Source organism: Hippocampus guttulatus, chromosome 2 (assembly GCF_054856545.1).
Source record: "Hippocampus guttulatus isolate MCC_2025c chromosome 2, RoL_Hgut_1.0, whole genome shotgun sequence".
NCBI lineage: Eukaryota > Metazoa > Chordata > Actinopteri > Syngnathiformes > Syngnathidae > Hippocampus > Hippocampus guttulatus.
In genome coordinates, this window is record NC_141262.1 from 17,690,461 (window position 1) to 17,712,897 (window position 22,437).

Sequence of the window (22,437 nt, forward strand, 5' to 3'; positions counted from 1 at the left end):
AGGTGTAAAAGCTCTGTACTGAACCCCCCCAGCCTAATAAATGTTAACACCTAATCTCTTCTCTTTGGTTCTGAGGCAGAGAACCAATTTATCTTCCCAGAAAAGGCGACACTAGTAGATTATGTCAGAGAGGGTTATTTTGGGTCTGTGCTCTTGAGTGACGACAACCTTCATGCTCAAAGGAAGTTTTTCATTGACTTTTTTCATTAGACACCAACATAAATTATGTCTCTAAGTTTCCTTTAGTTTAGCTGAATAGACGGAAACATTGTTGAGTGTGTATAATATTGACACAAATTAGTTGCCTCCCCATGTGTAAGACAATGGGCAACTTTTAAATGTAACGTTTTAGAATAAATTTGTTCAACTGCCGCCTAAAACAACAAAGCATCTTTGGAATGTGCTTCTGTTAACTCATACCGCCTCATAGCTTCCCACACCTGCCATACATCACAAATTCATTCTGTCAAAATGTCTCTTCTGGGAAAGTCTTTTGTTGGAATCCTTCAACCCATCAACCTTCACAGCAGAGATTAGCGACACACAAGCTTCTTCGTTTGACCACAAGCCTCCTGCAGAATATCTGATCGCAGCAATCTTGCTTCTCGTCTAGAAAATGGAGGGTGAGATCCATTCCAAGTCCAGGAATAATACATGTACTGAGGCATAGTGATTAAAAAAAAAACAATACATACTTGAAATATACCAGATGTAGAAACAGTAAAGTGAGACCTGGGAATGAACTGTTGGCTTTTTTAGACAATAAATGTTTTTCTCTGATATCAATTCCACACAAGGCAGAACCTGAGACCATCCTGTGCTTGACAAGCTAAAATTGCATCTTCGTTGCTATAGATGTATACATGTGTGTGTATCTGTGTGCGCAAATAAAACAGCTGTTTTCAGCAACGCTTTTAAATTTCAAGGGGATAACAGAGACAAACATACTGCTTTATGCACAAACCCAAACTACAATAAAGACACCGCTGCAATACGGGGTCAGGGAAAACCCCACCAACCTGCATTGAACGAGCAGATAGAAAGCTAAAATTTGAGCATGCATGTCAAAACATTCCAGACCGTTTGCACAATCGCTGACGTCTAGATTCGACAACTACCTGAAATCTTTGCGCGACTGATTCAACAAGTTGCTGGAAGCTTTTCTCTGTATACTCTGGTTCGATTTGACACAGACTCACCAAGATAGTTGTGACAATGTAAGTTCGGTTCTGAAGGCCGTAGGTGTCATTGCTGCCTCTCACGAAGCTTGCAGTGGTCACATATTTCTCATCTTCATTCCAGTAGCCAACCTGTGAAAAGGATGGTTGATTGCGCGCTTAAATTATTCAAAACCGGTTCCTGTAATAGTCCTCATGATGTGAAACTTGCAGAAGTAGGTGTGGATCCAAAATAAAGACCCATATTAAATCCGAATACATAACGCTCACCTTTTTGGGTCCTGATGGAGCCAGTTCCATCACACTAACCGTGTAGTTGGTCCTGCGGCCTTTCTCATTGAACTGAATGTGACCAGTCAGTCCATCTATACGGACCTGAGTTTGAGAGTCAGCAATTGACATCAAGGAAGAAACACAAACTACACAAAAGCCATTTCTCCATGTCACGAAAATGCTTTCGCTCACTAGAGTCTGTCCGAGACAGCGGCGTCTGTCTGCCTCCCTACGGAGGTGAATGACAGACGGGCATGTGTCCGTGTACAGTGCAGTGTTTGTCTTGGCGGCATGATGGAGTTAATTGAGCGAACACAGCTTCATTCCACAGACTATCCCTAGGCAGATGGCTAGTGGGCTGTGCACAGCCGTTCTGCAGACGGAGCCTCGGGCTGCCTGCGTACACGCATGCTATTACATTATATGTTTGACCTGGTGTCAAGTCGGTTCCAGAAAAAATTAGGAAATGTATTCAAATTACATTTTTAGTCATCTGTGGAATTGTCTCCGCTTCTTGATAAAAGTGCATGCTTGCATGTATGTGTGTGCGTGTCTGTTTTAGTAAGACGTCTCACAGCCAGTCCACTGTTTCCTTTTTCATTGCCAAATATTACATGTCTAAACTCAATTGCTGATGTCATCTTCCATGACGATCACGGCTGAGTGTTACTGCCTGGAGACATTGTTTACCAGCCCCGATGTCACTTTTGATACTGGGGACTTTCCTGCGACTTCATGTGAACTTTAGATGACAGAACGAGCCCTAATTTGCCCAGCCAGGCTCATCTCAAGAGCAGTTATCCCATGTGCCACTCAGGAATGGCTGTATGACTCTCGAGGTCCGTGTGTTTGAATGTGAGGCTTCTCTGTGTGTGCACAGACCTGCTGCAAGGCTCTTTGGATGTCTATGCCTTGACCCCACGGAGCCGGTGGATTGGCAAGGCATTCCCCAGCGTTGCCCCTGCGCGAGATGTCTATCCTTTGTCTCCTTAAATTCTGGAATGCTGTTGACATGACTTTTACGCCATCGTACGTCAAAGCACCAGTGTACTGGAAACACAGCAGAAAGGCAGACACTTTTAGAGACTGTGATGAGAGTGTGAACAGTGTTGAGAAAATCTAATGCCTTGGTACAATAATGCACCGAACTCATAATGAACATCCATTCTTCCACTAACACCCACAGGTCACTGCTTTAAACCGATCCATTACTTTGGATGTTAAAATCCATTATCAGGTACCGGTAATTTTATCGCATTAAAATGATTGAAATCTGATAAGATCCTGCAAAGGTTTGCTGTCATGCATTTTTACAGTTTCATGACCTCTCGTTGACAGCCACAAACAGTCCGGAAGCTAACAACTCTTCTGATATAATCATGTATAATCGTGAGGACACTCATCGACATCAGTGGACTGTATTACATAAGCACTTCAATTATGGACGGTGAGCAAAGGTAAACATCGCAGTTACTTTGAGTCCCTTCTTGGCCATTTTGGAATCCTTGTTGTCAAATTCCATCCATTGCTGGACGACTCTGCTAACGCTGGGCTCTGAGTTGTTGACCAGCTGGAAGCCGGTAATGTTCGCTCCACCCTTGCGCAAGTCTGTCAGGTCAATGTCCAGGAAACCCTGTAAGGGGAAGTGGACAGGCAGGGAGAATGAGAGCCACAGGCGAGAGACGGTATGCTCACTGGCCACAATATGACCTGCACCTGCGCAATCAAATGATGCAAGATCTCCACTAATAGTTCTGACATCACAGAGCATTTAATTAAACTCTATCAGGGCATGATTAATTATGTATGTATGGTAGAGGTACAGTGTGTTATGTAGTTTCAGTAATTTGTTTGTGGTTTTCATGCAATCTGCTGGTGTGCCAAATGTTTGATCAAGGTATGCACTAGGGATGGGCATTTTAATTAATTCCCTTGAATCAAATGTCAAACTTTAGTTGTCAATGAATCTGTTTTATCTTTTGTACTCTTTCAGTAGTACTGAATGTAACTCCTGTTTCGATTCCAGCAGTGTAGGGAGTAGAATAATGATGCTCAGAGAAAGTCTACGTGGATGTAGTGCAACGTCCCATATACTGTACATTGGTCTGCTTTGGTATATATATTTAGTATACTGTATATATTTTCCAATCCGCTTATCCACACAAGGGTCGCTATCCCAGCTGTCTTTGGGCAGGAGGCAGGGTTGCACGGCACTCACAACTCAAAATCACACCTAGGGACAATTTAGAGTGTTGCATTGGCCTGCCATGCATGTTTTTGGAAATGTGGGAGGAAACCGGAGTACCCAGAGAAAACCCACGCAGGCACAGGGAGAGCATGCAAACTCCACAAAGGAAGGCCGGAATCATACCCTGCACCTCTGCACTGTGAGACGGACGCATATCTGCCTCACAGTTTAGAGGTCATAGGTTTGAATCTGAGCTTCCGGTGTGGAGTTTTCCTCTTCTCAGTTTTCTCCCACATTATAAAACATGCATATTTGGTGAAGTGTAGACTCTGATTTGTCCCAAGGTGTAAATGTGAGCCTGAATGGTTATGTGGTAAAATGTGCCTCGGGATTGCCAGGCAACCAGTTCAAGGTGACCCCTGCCTTTCCGCCAGAGTCATCTGGGCTGGACTCCAGCTTACCCGCGACCCTCGTGAGGATAAGAATAATGGATGGACGGACACTTTGGGAAATTCATATAAATGCCATGAAGTGCTGATACATTTTTTTTCCAATACACTGGAGCAATTCAATAGAAGATGTACATTCACTCTTTAATATTTTAAACAAATAGGATTTTTGAACGACATGACTCGGTCATGTTTGTATTATTACAAAACCTTGTTTCATTTACAATTGACTGGCAAATATGAAGCACATAAAGTAATTCAGATGGCTGGACATTTTCTATAGAATTTAAACATAAATCTTGAGAATTAGGTTTAAATATTTCCATGAAATCTACTTCTTTGCGGGGTGCACAACAAAACGAGAAACATCAGAGAGCAAATTATTTCTCAAATTATTTAGATTATTTGAGGCATTTAAAAACATTAATAAACACAGTTTCATTTATTTCCTGTGGCAACCTCCGCTCACGCATGCAGCCAAACTTAAGACTCACTGGTGAAAAAGATGTTGAGAAAGAGCAAATGCAATTCAACTCAGCTAGTTGTATGTCTCATAAAGCTAAAACAGTAAACTAGAAGGTGGAGATGAATATTGCAAAACCTCATTATGTCATAGCGATCATTAATTATGAAGAGCATCCTGAAAATGACACACTATCTCTTTTGCACCTCAAATGCAAGCTCGTGTAAGAGACTCATTGTCTCTCCTCGGGGACAAAAGTAGTGAGAAAAGAAAATAGAAAACCAAGTCGTCAAGTAAGTAGACTGGAGAAGACTTCGAAACTTCTCACAAAGGATCTGAACCTTACAGACCACCGTGCACAAAAAGCAAGGAGTGTCTTCAGTCGGAACATAATGGGCTTGACTGTAACGTTAAGTGCAACTTGTGTGTCCTCCCTTTTATTTGAAGAAGGCTATTTTGGTAAAAGGGACAAAGGCAAGGCAGCATGCTTGTCGGGAAGAAGCAGACAGTTGTGATTGAGTGGGAAGTCCAAGAGAGAAGAGTTTTGACTGATGAGAGGAGAAGGTGCTTCTCTGGATTGTGTGACAGAAAATCTCTCCATCTTCCTTCCATGCTCTGATCTCTTTGTTTGAATCTTGTTAGGGAGGGGCCGGCCAGGCAGCCTCCTCAGCCAGGGTGCTCTGCACCTCACACCTGAGACTCATCAGATCATCACCCACCTGTTGCCTATCTGCTCGTTTGGACTGGTACAAATTGACTCACAGACCATTCCTCAGTGCAAGTTCGTGCCGTCACCACGCCAGTGGACTCTGTTGTCATCTCCTGCAGCTTTTTGTTCCTTGTGTGGACATTTCCTTGTGGACTCCTCGTGCTTCTTCCCGAGTGACTTTGTGAAGACTCTTAAATAAACTACGCCAAGTGTTGGCTTCCACGATACCTGCCTGTTGTCGTGCTATTGGGGTCACATCCAAACCCTAACAAATCTCATGCAAAGATGTTCTTTGGCTTTCTCTGTCGCATGGCCACATGCCGAAAGGAACCCCTTCCCAGTCCAGATAATAAATAACGATTGATCATTATCTTAAAGCCAGTCGACCGGGCTGACTGTGTAGCATTATGCGCTACTGTTTTCAAGAACTAGTGAAGGTTGGCATGGCAACAGCTGAAACATGAAAGCCAATTCATGCTTCAGTAGAAGCAAATGTCACCACCTGCTCCCTAAAGTGCGAGCATGCTGCCAGGTGTCCTTCTTCCTGCACTTTAACAGTGAATATTTGGGAAACATGGTCAGCCGAAGAATGAGTGGCAAGTCTATATTTGGCACAAGGCTGCATTTGTATTTCCTATTTGAAACAGCAGTGATCTAAAAAAAAAACAAACAATAAATAAATGGCTGAATAAACGTAAATATTTGTCATTGCACATCAGCCAAAATTGTATTTGTGTATTTATTAAGAATTTCTGGGTGGCTGCTGTGCAAACATGAACATGCAGAAAATGAAAACCAAGCCATTGCATCTCATTCTTGTCAGTGCGAGGATATGGAAACATTAGAAAAAGTAGCGTGAGCATTTTAATGGCCTGCAATGGAAAATGAGGGTAATCCCTTTGCGTGCCGACTAAAATAGAAAAAAATAATGTCAGAGCGTTATCATCTAAAATGAACTCATGCTTTTGGGGCAGACAAGCAAGATTGAGTCACTCTAATGACCACAGTGGGGAAGAAGTGATCAAGCTGCAGCATATTAATGCTGCTCTGACTACAATGTCAATTATTCTCTTCTTCTGCGTCACTGAGTGAATGTGAAGAATGCTGGAGGGTGGCCTGCGGAGAATTTGCAGAAATTGGCAGCAGTCAAATTGAGCTGGCGGATCAATCTTACACGACAATGACTGTCTGACCTTTGTCACTGTGGATTTGCTCACAGTGTCTCGCCATGTCACTTCATACGGCTAAATCGCTCGGAACGTCTATTTAGTAGTGACGATCTGAAACACATTTCAGGGCAGAGCTCCATTTCCTCTGAGAAATTTTGTTCCGTTAATGTTTTGTGTCTTGTGCCAAATGCTGCGAAGGGTATCAAAATAATCTGCATTGTAATAATCTGCATTACAGATTTAATTTAGAGACACACTGCAGCCTGATGATTTTTTGATATTAAATGATCATGTCCATTTAGGTTTGACATTCCAAACTAGAGATATTGACTTTAGTAGCCCTTAGTGGGAAGTTGACTTTCGACAGGGGAGTCAGAGTGATTTAAGTGCGCAGGCCACAATCCTCCTAATTTGATCATAAGTGGACCGCGGCGCTATATCTGTGGCTTCAAAAGCTATTCCTCATCATTTTGTTGCAAAGAACAACACGAGCTGTACGTTTGACATCCTTTCTCCCGAACATTCATTGTGGAAAGCAGAAGAAAATAAATGCTTACCAGGTTTGCCAAAATGTAGTGGTAACTCTTTGCATTCTTGCCTTGCTCAACAATCTGGAGAATAGAAAAAGACGAATGAAGGATAAAATGACCTAGACACAACAATGTGCTGAGTGTGTGTGTGTGTGTGTGTGTGAGACAGAGAGAGAGAGAGAAAGCGAGAAAGAGTGAGAGAGAGACAAACACTGTCAAAGTAGTCTGTCAAAGTAGTCAGTCTACTGTTCCTAGACAAGTGTCCTTGACAGTCAAGAAAGTAGGCCCATATAAATTAGAGCAATAGCACAAAATGAGAAAATAGGTCAACCTTCAACTTTGGGCTTCCTGTATTTACAGATTTTTATGATTATTATTATTTTTTTAACTCTCCACTCTCCAGAATGACTGTGTTAGGATGAGGATCAGGGATCATAACATGTTCACACTACGCTAAGAGGTAATTTGACTCTGACACTCCTTTTATATACTGACACTTGCATTACATTGAAGGAAAAAAAGTGATTTCAAGGATAGACACTGTATAAACTGTATAAGGCAAAATACTGGTAAATATTTTGGATTTCCAAAAGTGGATCTGTGAGTGCTGCATTTGCCCCATGACATAACAATGTGGCTAATTTACAATTCAACTATCATTCAACTACCTATATAACTTTCTCGTCGCACAAAATACAATCAACAATTATTTTGTACAACCATGAAAGACTGAAATGTGTGCAAATATTCTGTGCAGTGTTACAACACCAAAACAAGCCTTCTTTTCATTTTACCATTGCGTCACTGAAGGCTCGTGTTTGACATCTGTTGTGTCAATAATTGAGAGCTAAATCAGTGAAACATCATCACAATCTAAAAAAAAAAAACTATGGCCAATCAAAACCCCCCAAAAATGCACAGTATTCATTCCTCATCGCTATGGCAGCGCACAATATCATGACCCTCTTGCCTTTACCGCTGACCAGTCAGCCCACCCCCAAGGGTCAGGCCAGATGGAGTAACACGTCAAGAGGTGTGGAGTATAGTGCCAACATCAATTTATTCATACATGTATTTTTGGCCCCACTTTGACTGACATTTAAATAGGCCGCCCTCTCCCCCGCTCCTCGTTGCGGCACTCAAGGCAACTCTCTTGCCTAAATAAAGACGGCGTTTTACTGCTCGACAACATTGTGTCAATCGTGTCAGCAAAGCATTCCGAGAAGCCACATGAATAAAGCCTGAGCGGGCAGCACTAGTCGAAAGTCATGCACCATCCAATTAGGATTTCTTACAGTGGATAAGCAGAGCATTCATGTGTCGGTGTTCAGTCAGTGTGCAGAACATCACACGGTGTTGCTCCTCTTGCTCTCTCAGCGTTTTCTCCTGAGGGGGTGAGCATTTGTTTTATGGTCTGTGTGTGTGTGTGTGTGTGTGTGTGTGTGTGTGTGTGTGTGTGTGTGTGTGTACGCATGTGTGTGAGCGTGCGTAATACTGCTGCAGGTCATAGCAGAAGGTGGCATTTGTTATTAATGGTGACCCCGGCACAAGGCGGGCCCTGCGGTCAAGCCTCTGGCAAGGAAAAGCAAGAGGAAGACACCCGCACCCGCGCACACACACACCCGCACACTGACACTACAACACAAACGCACTCGCGATAGTGGGCTAGCAAATGCAAATGTTTGTGAAATGTCTGACGATTAATTACACATGCAAATTTGTGCCATTCAGACTTTGGCCCCCAAGAGAAAGGGTCACTTCTCATATCTTTGCATGAAAATCAGCTTCGTAATCTATATATATATATATACCGGTATATATATTTTTTTCTTAACACTTCTATCACCATGGATGTTCTCCAAGGAGACTACTTCTCTTGAAATGTCACCCTTAGGATACTGCCTAGTGACCTTATCGCAAGAGAATCTGTGTACCGTAAGAGATGAATGAGATGAACACGGGAGTGTAAAAGGTGAAAGAGGCAGGCGAGTGTGTATTTGTGTGTATGTGAGCGCATTGCTGCGTACAGGTGTCAGATACACACAAGCGGGGCACCATGGAGGCGGGGAGCAGATGTGGGTGATTGATGGCATCTGTCTGAGAGGAAAACATCTCAGAGTCCGGGCTCCTGTAAAGCGTTGAGACCTGATGCAATAACCTTAACTGTTGACCAGGCCATCAATAACATTCACGTCCTACTAAAATAGTCTCTACTTTATGTGTGGGTGCGGATATGGATGCAAGTGTACAATATGATTCATGGGTTGTTGTAGCAAAAAACATGTTCAAATTGTCTTTAAAAAAGTTACACTGAGCTGGTAAGTTGAAGAGACTTTGGAGGACAAGACTTGCCAAGTGTTGGTGATGACAACACAAACAGTTTTGACTTTTGAAGGGACCAGTGAGCTGTGAAAGTCTTTCTATTGGACTGTCAGTTGTGATTCCTGGATCATTTTTGTTTGAGCAGCGCTGCTCTGAGAGTTCATCCTGTCATGGGAGAATGCTGACTCTAAATGCATAAGCTGTGTTGTTGATCATTTTTGTCCTTGATGCTTGGAGCCTGCACAGAACAGCAGACCAACAAATGATCTCACTACCTGCACATTCTTTTCCGTTCTGCATCGCCGCATCTCTTCATCTTGTTAAACCACGCAAAGCCGAGTATACAAATCCACTTCTTCCTAACTCCTTTGAGGAAGCTAATTGCCCAAAATAAATCTCATGTGCCCAAGGGGGAAAACAACCAAACAGATGGACTTTATTTTTCTTTGAGATTTCAATTACATTAGGGAGAAAAGCTGTTTACCTTTTTAAGGATGCCAGTGAGCCTCTCTGTCTCACAATCGATGATAATCTGCCCCTCCTTTGTCTTGTCCAAATCTTGGAACACTTTCAAGAACGATGCCTCTGTCATGGTCTCCACATTGACCGAAGTCACGAGCCAGTTCCTCTCTGCTGCCGTGTCCAAAACCTTCTGGAGCACGGAGAGCCCTGGACAGAGGTGGAGAAAGCATTCACACACACACAAAAAAAGGGACTAATTTGGAAGAAGAGTCATGTAAAGACAGCACTGTTATGAATCAGAATGGCCTTAGAGATGATGCATTTTGTTGCACAGACGTAGAGCTTCTAGAAAGGAGGTGTGGGACAGATTATCGCTAACATTTGTCACTATACAGTATTGATACACAAGAATTTGCGCACTGAATGACTGAATGGTTTATTTGATAGTGAATCTTGCCATTCTTCTCTATGTAGTAGACGTTATCCACTAAATTCCCCGCTCGACGCAACTTTATTAGGTGCGGTGCACTGTGATCGGCTGATCAATAATAGATTAATGTGCATGTTGAATGGGCATCCTGCTGGGACGTACACTTCGGGAAAGGTCTGTCCTCACTCCGAATATAAAAATATACGCAAGCCTCGGTTGTACAATTCATTGTGCTCGTAATATAATACAGCAAACCGATGGCCCGAGTACTATCCCCAGGTTGGATGTTTTATTTCAAGGGTGTCAAACTCATTTTTGGCATGCACGACGTTTTAGTTACCGTTTCAATTGGAGGGCCGTTATGACTGAAACCATATAAAAAAGTCAAGAATAGCTGTTGATTTAAGTACTGTATAAGTTACTATAATGAGGGGTTTGGTACTAAGAAAATGCTTCGAATATATCTCTTATTTATTACATATGAGAATTTAAAATTTTGGTAGACATTTTAGAAAGGATCATGGAAGTTGACATGTTTGAGCTGCTTTCAGGGGCCACATAAATTGATGTGCCGGGCCAGATCTGGCCCCAGTGCCTTGGGTTTGACACCTGTGTTTTATTTTGTTTCCACAATGTCAAACACGGCGTACTCGGCTTTGCGCTACGACCACCCTGATTTTGATGCAAATCCCCCACGGGCACTGGCCAGGAAAAGTCTACTTCCATCCCACAGCGGCGCACAAAGGCCTAAACGCCCCGTTACGCCCAATTCTACCAGCACAAATTCTAGGAAAGTACCAATACCAAAAGAAAGAATGCTTCACCCAGTTAGACTGCGCTTTGGACTCGACTTGTGCTGGGAACGAAAATAGGACCCACTGTGATGAATTAGGTAGGTATTCTCATATTGCCGCACAGAATTATTGTGGTTACTGTAATTTCAATTCTTTTTGCTTTGATATATTGAAAATTGCATCGTTATTGTAAAGCCATATTATCAACAAAATATTGTATCACACGTTTTTGTGGCTTTCCCAAACGATTTTAACATTATAGGACAGAAACAAGGGCAAGGAACCGAGCCCATCCATCAGAACTTCCCCTGTAGGTTCAGTGATAAAGTGTAATGAGTGGTGGAGTCCATTCAGCACACTGACACTTCCAAGTGTGCTGGCCTAAATAATGACCACTTCTACACCAACAAACGCGCAGTCCATGCATCACAGCCAAAGACACCGTCACAACCCGGTTTACATCCTCCAAGTCACAATTACAAGTGACACTGCCACAGTCCACTGTTGCCTGGACACGAGAGAGCCATGGAGTGAGAGCGAGAGCAACTAATAAGGGAAAACAGGAAGAAAAAAGTGGATGAGAAAACACACTATGCCCTGACACATTTTTTTTCTTTTTACTCCTTTTCTCTTGGAAGGCACCAACTCAAATTGGGAGCCACAACTTTCCATGGGGGGAAATGTAATTATTTCAGTCTTGAAAGACTTTCAGATGTTACCCAAATTAAAAAAAAAAAAATTACAGTCGAACCTCTTTTCAACGGACCCCGTTTACAACATTTCCACCCCTAAAACCTTCACATTTCCAAGTCCCGATTTTACGTTATTCATTTTGCATTTGCAGATTTTGCTTGCAACAAACACCTTTATAATATAAACTTCATTATCAGACTTTTCCCACAAAGTAGTGAAAAGGCAATGAACCGTGAAAAGCTGATTACCGGCGCAACCTTGCTTATGAACAAAATATACAGGGTGAGATTCCCCTCCGTTGCTTAAAAACGTGACTGACTTCCGGAGGCTTGGAGCACATGGTCTGAAAAGATGACTGGGAAACAGTTGCAAATCTCGCTGTCTGTGAAGGCTGAAATTGTCTCTCACTTTTGAGATGGAGTCTCCCAGCCGAAACTAAACCGAGACTATGAATTAACAAAGTCGACAATTTCAACAATCATCCATCATTTTCTTATCATGGCAACAAAATCACGGCAGAGTTTGAGGCCAACAGATAGAAAGATGATTGTAAACGGATGCGGGGGGGCCTGACACATCCTGAACTGGGGAAGGCGTTTTTTATTTGCTTGCTGACTGAATGTTTTCCGATATGAAGTAGCAACGAGATAGTTTAGTTTCGTACGAGTACGTTTGTTTCATGTCTAATAAAATACTTTTTTCTTCATACTTTATACATGTATTTGTAATTGAAATGCTTATATTGTATAACATGTTCATAATTTTACATATATAATTTTTAATATTATATTATACATTGGAGTTGGCAGTCATTTTATTGGCAATAGTTTCAAAGAACTTCTATTATAAGGCACATATTCGTTATGTCCCTCAAGGTACGTTGTAACGAGGTTTGACCGAACATATGAAATTTTGAAATATAGGAATATTTTTTTGGAGCCTCAGACAGTGTTCACACTTAGTCATGATCGTTAAGGCATTTGCCACATTTTTGTGTATGTAAAATGTAAAAATGTCAACCACAACAAAACAACAACAACAACACTCTATATGAAAGACAAATGATAAGCGCAGTCACAGCGTCTGGAAAATGACGCCTTGGCCCTTTTTGAATGAACCCCAACTGCTCTCTAGGCATTCTATGCTGCCTATTTGACGGCAAGTCATTAACTAACAAAAGGATGGATGACGTTCGACTTCCATAAATAACCACAATATGAGCAAATAAATAAGACAGCCAGGAAGTGGAGGGCGTAGACGAGAAGCGATGCATTTTAGTGGGGAGACCTTGCACACCCAAACAGAGAGAAACCTAATCGGGGGCTTTGACTAAGTTATCATTCAATGCTGAAACTGATGTATGCAAAGGTGACAAAGGATGCTCTTGCCGTAATCAAGTCTTATGGGAGAAGTCACAGCATCCAGACGATGAAGATTTTGCCCTCTCAAGTCGCAGTGAAATTTCAGTGCTAAGGAGAACAGGCGAGCGATTTAAATTCGAATCAAACTGTCAGAATAGTGGTAAAATTACAATACGTAATACGCGGCTCAAAATAAGCCATTTCACATCATCTACTGCCCGATGATGAGATAGGCTCCAGCACGCCTGCGTCCCTCCTGAGGATAAAGCAGTTCAGACCATGAACGGATGGATTTTTGCATAGATACTGCTTTTTAAAGATATCAAAATCTCACATACACCCTGGAGTGCCTTCACAAACCCCCAGGGCGACACATACATATGCCATGTACAATATAATCAGGACTGCGGACTAACTTTTGCACTGGTAGCACTGGTACTAGTAACCTTTTCAGTTGGTTGCACTGCACGACATTTTTGTGGAAGGTACAATTGGCCGTATTTATGAGCATATCGGGCGCACTGGTTCCTGACCTTTTTTTTTTAAATATATCTTTTCAGTTGTTATATCAGCACGGACATTTGTCATATCAAATCAAATCAAAAATGAAAATACAAATCCCAGAAAGCCAAATGAACCATAATAACAATGAATTTTTGTGGATTTTGGATGGGGAGAAAGGTGCACATTTCTCTCCATCTGTTGCTGCGTGATGTCATTGTGTGATGCTTCATGAGTTTTGGAGTACACTGATTATTTCAAGGGGTGGGAATTGCAACCACCTGTGGATGGCCAATTGCAGCTCTGACCTGATTGATGCATGTGTATGCGAAACCTTGGTAGCTGTGTCCGATTGAAATAAACAAAACAGGAAAATCTCCTTCCTGGGTCCTGGCTGAACTGATTTTTATTATTTTCCACACAGCCTGTTTTTTCGCCGCATAACAACAAAATTTTTTTATTTACATTAATGAGGATTTGGTGAGTCCATGAGTGGGGTTTTTTTCTATTATTTTAATTGTATTTCCCCCTGCCTTACATTTTGGGCCACAGTCACTTCAGTGAGCATCCTATTTTAGATGAATGCACCCCAATGATTCAGAAAGAGTCAAGTCAAGTCAACTGTATTTATAGAGCACTTGTAGGACAAGCCAAAGTAAAACAGTCCTTACAAGGCATCCTAAATGAGAATAATATCTTGATGGAATCTAGCTCCCACATGCACCTTTGGGCACCAGGCAATTGAGAATAGAGAAAATAAACCTTAAGGTTTCATTGATATTTTCTTTTTATGATGGTTTAATATAGTCTATCAAATGTTTTCCCTAACCTTCGCTTTTGTGAAAGAAAACAATACGTACTTGTACTTTTTCAGATGCTGCTGCATGGTGAGAAGACGAGAAAGTGAAATATTTGAAAATTGGCACCTTTTAACGCTAACAGTACACTTGGATTTTCTTTCTTCAAGATAGCACAAAAGAGAAACATTTACGAGAGCCACTTAGGCCTATTTAATGTAAAAACTCAGATTAGATGTGACAAAATACAAACACGCAGACGCCAAACGCATTTCAACTGAGAAATATATTATCCTAAAGTCTTAAAATAACCTTGCAGATTAAGATGACTGCAGTGTTGTATCCAGGCAACAGACGACTTCTGACTCAATTCTACCACTCAATCACACGGGGGTGACCTGGTAATCATACAGCACACAAACGTGAACACACACTGAGTGGAGGATGACGGGATCACGGGACATTACAAAAATCTTTAGGACATGCAGGACGAAAAGGGCATCAGAAGGCAAAGGAAGAGGATGAAATCCTCCCTGTCACTGCCCATCAGTAAGCTTAGCAGCGTCATATCCTGAAACGCATCTTTTAAAGCAAAGGTGTCAAACTCATTTTTGTGGCGGGCCACATTGTACTCACGGTTTCCCTTGGAGGGCCGTGATGAATTTTAGGAAACCATATACACGTTTAATCCCCGCCACATATTACAAACACAGTGCACAACAAATGAATGAATAACTAGTTTTAAAATCAGTCAAGGATAATGACGGTTCTTGTGGATTACATATGACAATTTAAAATGTTGGTTCCGACTTTAACAAGCATCATAGAACTTGACATGCTTGATTTGCTTTCGCGGGCCACATAAAATTATGTGGTGGGCCAGATTTGGCCCCGAGGCCTTGACTTTGACACCTGCGTTTTATAGCTTCAAAGGGTACAGAATGGATCATGCAAAATCAACTTTTTAATTGTTTTACATAGTTGGGTCAACGGAGATGTGCCACATATGTGTCAACCGTATAGTCGGGTTATTTAGTGGCTTGTGAAGGCTGGTGACAAAGTGCTGACCCCATCAGCGAAAATGCTTTTCTTGTCTTTTACAAGTTAATTTCCACATGCTGGGCTCCACTTCCGCGAAGCCATTTGCTTGCCTCGTTCAACTCCTTAGCTCTGCCCTCGGTCATCATTGTCATGACATCCATATTCGCCACTGGCCGAGCACTAAATAGGACGCAGTGTCTAATCACTCACTTGCATTAAAGAGACGGTGTGAAGTGTAATATAATTCTTGATTCTTGGGATACACCTGGGAACTGTTTGTGAAAACGAGTCACAATATGTCACCATAAAGTTCTATACAGTGCGCATGTGTACATGTAATGTGCATGAACCCCTTGACCACACAACGGGCCCCCATTTGTGGCCATGCACCAAAACACCTCGGAGACGACCTCACCACATGCGAATGATGGAGCTGATGGTATTCCAAGGAAGAAGATAAGCAAACATGAGGATGACTTCTTTAGTTCTGTCTGTATATTTTCGAGCAACGGAAATTTCTGCTGAGATGAGCACAATGGAAAGTGGAATCTTTGGTTGTATTGTGTGATTTATCTGCCAGGCAGTGCTGGTGCATTTCTCTTTTCATTGCTCTAGCACATTATAAAGACAATTACAGTGTATAGAATGGCCTGACAGTCCCTCATTCATACACCACATCGTTGTCACCGTGACAATGTGAAGACCAAGCAGGCTACGATGACCGACGTGGCCTCTGTCTGTAAGGGTGTCCAAGAAATACCCTGCTGAGCACCATAATTAGACATGTAGATGCATATGAAATGAGCTCTGTGATTGTTGAATTCAATTGAGTAGCAATCAAGTTGAACTACTTTCCATAATGGTTGGCAATACACCAACACACCTTCATGATCCAGCCTTCCTTTTTCTACTTTTTCTACATGTCTTCTATCTGATTGGGGATGAGCTGGAGACCATCCCACCTGACTTTGGGTAACAGGTGTGGGGGGTTGGTGGGGATTTAGGGCTTCAGGTCTGTTTGCCAGCCAATTACAGAGGTACACATCCTCTTATAATTACTGTATGGGTGAAGCGCAACCAACCCTCCGCATTCCACAAAAAAGGATGAAACACCTCCTGTCGGTTGAGGTAATTGGCGGAGATCAGGACAAAGAGGTCTACAACGTCTTCCATTTTACACAAAATGTCTTGAAGAACTACCAAATGTGATGTTTAAGCATCATTCATGTTGACACACACAGTATTATATCAGACAGTCAAAATGTATGGCAATGTGTTTAACCTTTGTCAGACGACATTACCAACAAAGAAAACAATACTGCAGCAAGTTCAAACCATCATGTCATGAGCATCAGATACAGTAGATAGTGCGAGAGGGAGGGGAGAAGGGATGGATAGATAGATAGATAGATAGATAGATAGATAGGCAGGTACATACCGGCGTCTGAACTGTACATGTAGACAAACTTGTTCCATCCATAGTATTCGATCACACCTACAAGAGCGTCCTGCAACTCAGGCCTCAGCTGGATGACAAATTGGTTGGCCGTCTCAATCGGGAAGGACGGCGTAACAAAGCAGACGTGCAGGGCGCCGCAGAAGGACATGAGCATGTTGACCGTCTTCCTGTCGTACAAGCCGATGATGGCGTACACACCTTTGGAGAACTGGGAGCAGACTGCGGGAAGGGGAAAAAAACCAACAAAATCAACACTTGTGAATTAATTTTGGAAGAACAAAATTCAATGTATTTAAAATGCTAATAACTCTTTCTTGTGATCAAAACTACACAATCAAAATATATGTGTACAATCTACAGTACTGATATGTACAGTAATATTGTTGGCAAAGGAATATAGATATACATTTTTGACGGCCTAACCAGCGAAGAAGTGCGTGCAAGTCCAACACACGTGCTTGCTTGCGAATGTGTGTGGCTTTCGTACGCTGAAAGTGTACTTAAAGTGTGACAAAGTGTGACTTAACCTTAACTTCATTAACATATAATGCATGAGCAGTCACCTCATGCCACTGTTATGATAAAATTACCGTATTTTCCACACTATAAGGCTCTTCGGAGTATAAGGCGCACCTTCAATGAATGGTCTATTTTAAAACTGTTTTCTTAAAGAGGCCACACCGCATTTTAAGGATCATAGAATAGAAGCTACAATAGTGGTTGTGGTTGCATTATGCATCCACTAGATGGGGCTATGCTCAAGCGAATACAATACAATACATCTTTATTTATATAGAGCTTTCACAAACGCTCCAACTGTAACAAAGCGCTTTACAGAACATTTAAAATGCTGCATCCAAGAAATCAGAATATTGATCCATACATAAAGCGCATCGGATTACAAGGCACACTATCAGCTTTTGAGAAAAGTGCTTTTAGGTGCGCCTTAGTGCGTAAAATATGGTACATTGCACACACACACACACACACACACACATGCACACAAAGACACTCCCGGTTTACATGCTCTAGGCAGTTTTTAAGCAAGCATAAGCTTTGGAGCTTAGTTGATTTAATGACACTTTTTCCTGCAATCATTTTGAAATTATAAGAGTCGACAATAGGGCAGCTACAGTTAGGAGTACACACACAGAAAACTTTCTGACAAACTTTGGGGATGTGTGGTGCATCAGCCAAGGAAGAAAACACTCCTTGTTGTCGAGGATCCGTACCGCGTAACCTGCTAAATCCTGTCTGACAATTCACGCTTGTATTAGTTGAGTCCACTGATTGTAGGAGACAAATGGTTGGGTCTTCATGCAAGAAAAAAGGCAGACCTTGTTCACAGCACATGGCAGGACTTTTTATCACAACAAAAACTATTGAAATGAAATATATTTCTATTCATCCAACCCAGGTGCTTCAATTTGGGCAGCGCACGCCGTACCAGAACCCTGTCCATTTGTTTTCCACCAGCCTGTCTGTTTACCATCAGTGAAAGCTGCAGGAGCTGAAGGCAGATTAGGTGTGGAGAGGTTAATCAATGTATCCCCGGGGTTGCACTGACATTTCACTGGCAGCAGTAGGCGGCTTCCATCTATTATTTTCTTTCATCCCTCACTTTCTCCACCTCTCTTTTGCTCATTTTCTGACTGTCAAACTGAATTCATTCACACCCTAAAATCCCCAAAATAGCTCATTTATGTTTGCAGTCCCGTCATTAGTAGCACACTACAATCACACGTGCAGGTTTTGGTCTAGGCAACTTCTGTTGTGGCAATTGGTGGTCCTTATCTCAGTATTTACGAGAACAGATTGATATTCCTGCCGGTCCCCTGCACCAAGGCCAGCTCACCACCAGAAGCCGGGGAAAAGTCAGTGAGGATGGCCTGTGTCCAAAACGCCTAACCTGTCACAGACCTGCACCCTCCAGGCAGGCAAATGTGTGTTCTTGCCTGTGACGAAGACAAGAGAGTGAAGGGGAGGGGTGAGGGGATGCACACATAAAAATACATGTGTACACACACACACACACACACACACACACACACACACATACACAGCCTTGAGTGCTCCAAAAGCCTGGTGACTCACCCTACATAAAGCAAGCCCTGAAATAGACATTTTGCACCTCGCCACACTGACTCTTTTCTTCATGGCCTGCACATGTTCTGGCTCATAAATGCATATTCTACCACTATACATTACATTCCCTATTCTAGACCCAATTTTTGCGCCAGCCTCAATGTTCTGCCTATTTGACTTTTTCTACATTGCACTATTACTAACACAGCCTGTTAGCATATTACCTGGACTATAACTCATTTCCCCTTGTTACAGTGTGTGTTTTAGCTATTTTCTAATAATAAATAGAAGAGAAAAAAAACTGGAGCCATTTGGTATGGACCAACAACTCTAGGCTGGGGAGAGAAGCATGAAGTTGTCTAATACGATGTGATCATACCACAGAACATACAGTGGCACCTCCAATTTTGAACAGCCTTGAGCTAAAAAGAATTCCAGAAAACCTCTGGGGGGAAAATGCACAAAATGAGAGGGCAAAACTAACAAACTCTGAGTGATATCAGCGTTTCATGAGACTTTCGCAAAAGTTTGAAATCATGTGCAATAAGTGGACTAGAATTCAAAACTGAAAAGTTGAAGTAGGGCTCAATTATGGAAAATAACAATGATCATAATTATTTTGATTGAGATTGAAATCATGACGATTAAAATAATTAGGCATTGATTTCACTTTAGTATTTATTGTACTTATAAAGCTCAACTACCCCAAACTATCATCAGAGCCTCATTCCCATTCACCCCTGCACAGTGAACACTTTATTCTTGAAGACTCTATTCTTTTTGTCAAGTACAAAATGGCCTTGTAAATACGACATGAAATTCAAGCTTCGTGCATTTTCATTCTGCTAAATCCACACCTTTGTGCATTGCATCTTTCCATAAATTGAATCTTTGAAGAAGCATTACCGTTATCTTTTGTGTCTCTAAGTAGTGTTATCTTACCTGTTTGTATGTGTTTCCATCGTGTTTGTGTGTGAATATTCGTGATTTGAAGGACTATCACTCCGAAAATCGATGCTAATTTTCTGTTCGCATTTGAAGGGGATCCTCCATTGACTTTAGCATTAGCGCTTCGTGATGTTTTAAAAATGAAGCATGTTTTGCATTAAATACAGAATACGTGTAATTCTTTTTGTTGTGTGTTTATAGTTTTGCAGTAAACTCCAACTGGTTGGTCATTAAACAGCATAGAGCACGCTCAGGGACGGCAGAATCACATATGCGACACGGTTGCTATTCATGTAACATGGTGCATTTGGGGTACTTTCACAACATTAGGAACTTTTAATCGTGTTTCTTTTATTCTAACGTTTTAAAGTTTGACAGGAGTCAAACTCAAAATTACAATACTGTATAAATTTGGAATTATCATCCAGCCCTACATTTTTGGGGCTGAATTGTCAATCTGCACTGTCATGTAAATGAAAATGGGTCTTCTACCTTTAACACACTCAGTGTGCTTGAGTGCTGTTTCCTTATTTACACACTAATGACGGCATCAAGAGTAATTTGAGGTTCAGGATCTTGCTCAAGAACTCTTTAACATGATTTTGGGGGAGTGGCAATCGAACCTGCATCATTCAATCGAACTGGCATCATTTAGGTTGAGGAAACAACCACCTAACCAATGCTACATGACTTGTTAAAAGCCTGCCAGCCCAGTCAAAATGGATCTGGGTGGAGCATCGTCATGTTCCTTATGTGTGAAAACAATAGAGGTGGTCTGAGAAACCCCCAAAAAACGTTCCAGCAACGTGTCTCTTAGTCCGTTAGCTGTCATGGCGGCACCACTGAGATTCTCTGGCAGGAATTAAAGCTGCTAAAGAAAATCTTTAAAAGCTGAAGTGGAGATTGAGTGTTTTGTCATAATTAGGATTCCTCTCCAGGAATTTGTGAAATTGCCAAACTGACTTGGCTTCACAAAATCCAGAGAGAGAGTTCCGGAAATAATACCGGATTTGACTCATAATTCTGCTGCGTCATATTTTCATTTACACTTCAAACACACATCACCCAGAAACATCAGTTTTATGCATAAAGTTGCAGATGGAGCTTTATGGAGAGTTTACACTTCCAACACCTCCCAGCCATTTCCAATGGGGGAAAAAAAGCACATTGATTTGTAACAGCTGAGTTCAGAGTTCCAAGCCACATGAAAGACAATCTTAAATCCTAGAGGGCCACGGCAGGAGGGTGTGTCAAAAACAACACACACATTTAGGTTCTATTCAGTGTTGCCTGTAGCATGCAGCTGTCCCTCTACTTGGCATGAGCCAAACATCAAATGACAGAAGTGTCTGTGTCGGCTGCACAAGGAGGGCATGTTAGTGACAGGGTTTTTTTTCTTCCCCTCGTTGCATTTGATTTAAAACATGATGGAGGATGGTTGCTAGGAGATGGTAGATAGGTCAGGAATAAGCCTAAAATTCTCAGTTCGAAGCTGTGTGACTGAATTCAATATCATTGAAAATGTGAATACTGACTTGTTCAATACAATGGAATACATCTATTTATACAGCGCTGTCACAACAGCTGCAGCTGTAACAAAGTGCTGTTAACATAAAATAACATGAATACAACAGAAAACATAACATAAAAATCGTTGATCTCTGTTAAAAGTAGCCTGATAAATTGGTCAAAAATAATGATTCATTCATTTATAGTGTAACATGAAGTTAAAAGAAAGTAACACCGCTGTGTCAACATATTCCACAAACATGGCAGACATGCTGTTGACAAGCTGTCCTGAAAACACAACTGGTGTCTCGAATGTAAAATAGAATGTGTTCCAGATTGACCTTTATAAATAACTTTGAACATCAAGAGCTTTGAAGCCGCCATGCACATAACATGCCGCCCATGTTGGAAGTAATATTTTAAGATAAGATAACATTTATTTGTCCCACACTGGGGAAATTTGCAGCCTTTTAGTATTTTTAAATGCCACACATGTCATTTCTTGCCATCTTTTGTCAAATGTAATATCCACGGATGTCATTTGTTCCGTGACCTCAAAATGTTTGTAAATCTTGATCATTTTTCCCAATTAAATGAAGGGAAATGCAATTAATCCTTCCATATTTATATTTTATATATGTTACATAGTGTATATATTTTTTTCTTTTTGATCTTTTGTCTCTCCATTTTTAATAGTTTTTGAACACCAAAAATTATCCAGGGAAACTTGTTGTTTTTGCCACAGTAATCAGAAATCCAGGTGCCTGCATTTAGAATTGTGCCTGGAAGAAGCGTGTGTAGGCGGAACTTCCACCTGCCCACACTTAAGCTTTCACTCTGCTGCCACAGAAAGCAGAGATGTCTTTTTTTTTTTTGGTTTGATTTTTTTTTTTCAGTTTAAGACACTACAAGACAATAAATCCGAAACCATACAAAATACAGTTTTTTTGTTGCTGTTTTTTGTTTTGCCACATTCATCAAAAATTTAGCCAGCCGCTGTGAGAATTGTGATTGGATGTCACGTGGCGCAGTGTTTACAGAATTAAACATGGTCCTTTATTGTGAGGAGGTGCTGT

General features: G+C 41.5%; 1 protein-coding gene across 4 annotated transcripts in view; it reads right to left on the reverse strand.

The window, feature by feature from the left end:
• The window catches only part of gria1a (glutamate receptor, ionotropic, AMPA 1a), a 73,741-nt gene that overhangs the window by 36,033 nt on the left and 15,271 nt on the right, over nt 1-22,437 (reverse strand). For all 4 annotated transcript variants that reach the window (XM_086099817.1, XM_086099808.1, XM_086099837.1 and 1 more), the window contains exons 3-9: nt 16,799-17,038; nt 9,766-9,950; nt 6,987-7,040; nt 2,926-3,084; nt 2,334-2,501; nt 1,449-1,553; nt 1,200-1,310 (exon numbers count right to left, since the gene is read on the reverse strand). In XM_086099817.1, coding sequence (XP_085955943.1) covers nt 1,200-1,310; nt 1,449-1,553; nt 2,334-2,501; nt 2,926-3,084; nt 6,987-7,040; nt 9,766-9,950; nt 16,799-17,038 — 1,022 coding nt within the window. The remainder of the gene's footprint in view (nt 1-1,199; nt 1,311-1,448; nt 1,554-2,333; nt 2,502-2,925; nt 3,085-6,986; nt 7,041-9,765; nt 9,951-16,798; nt 17,039-22,437) is intronic.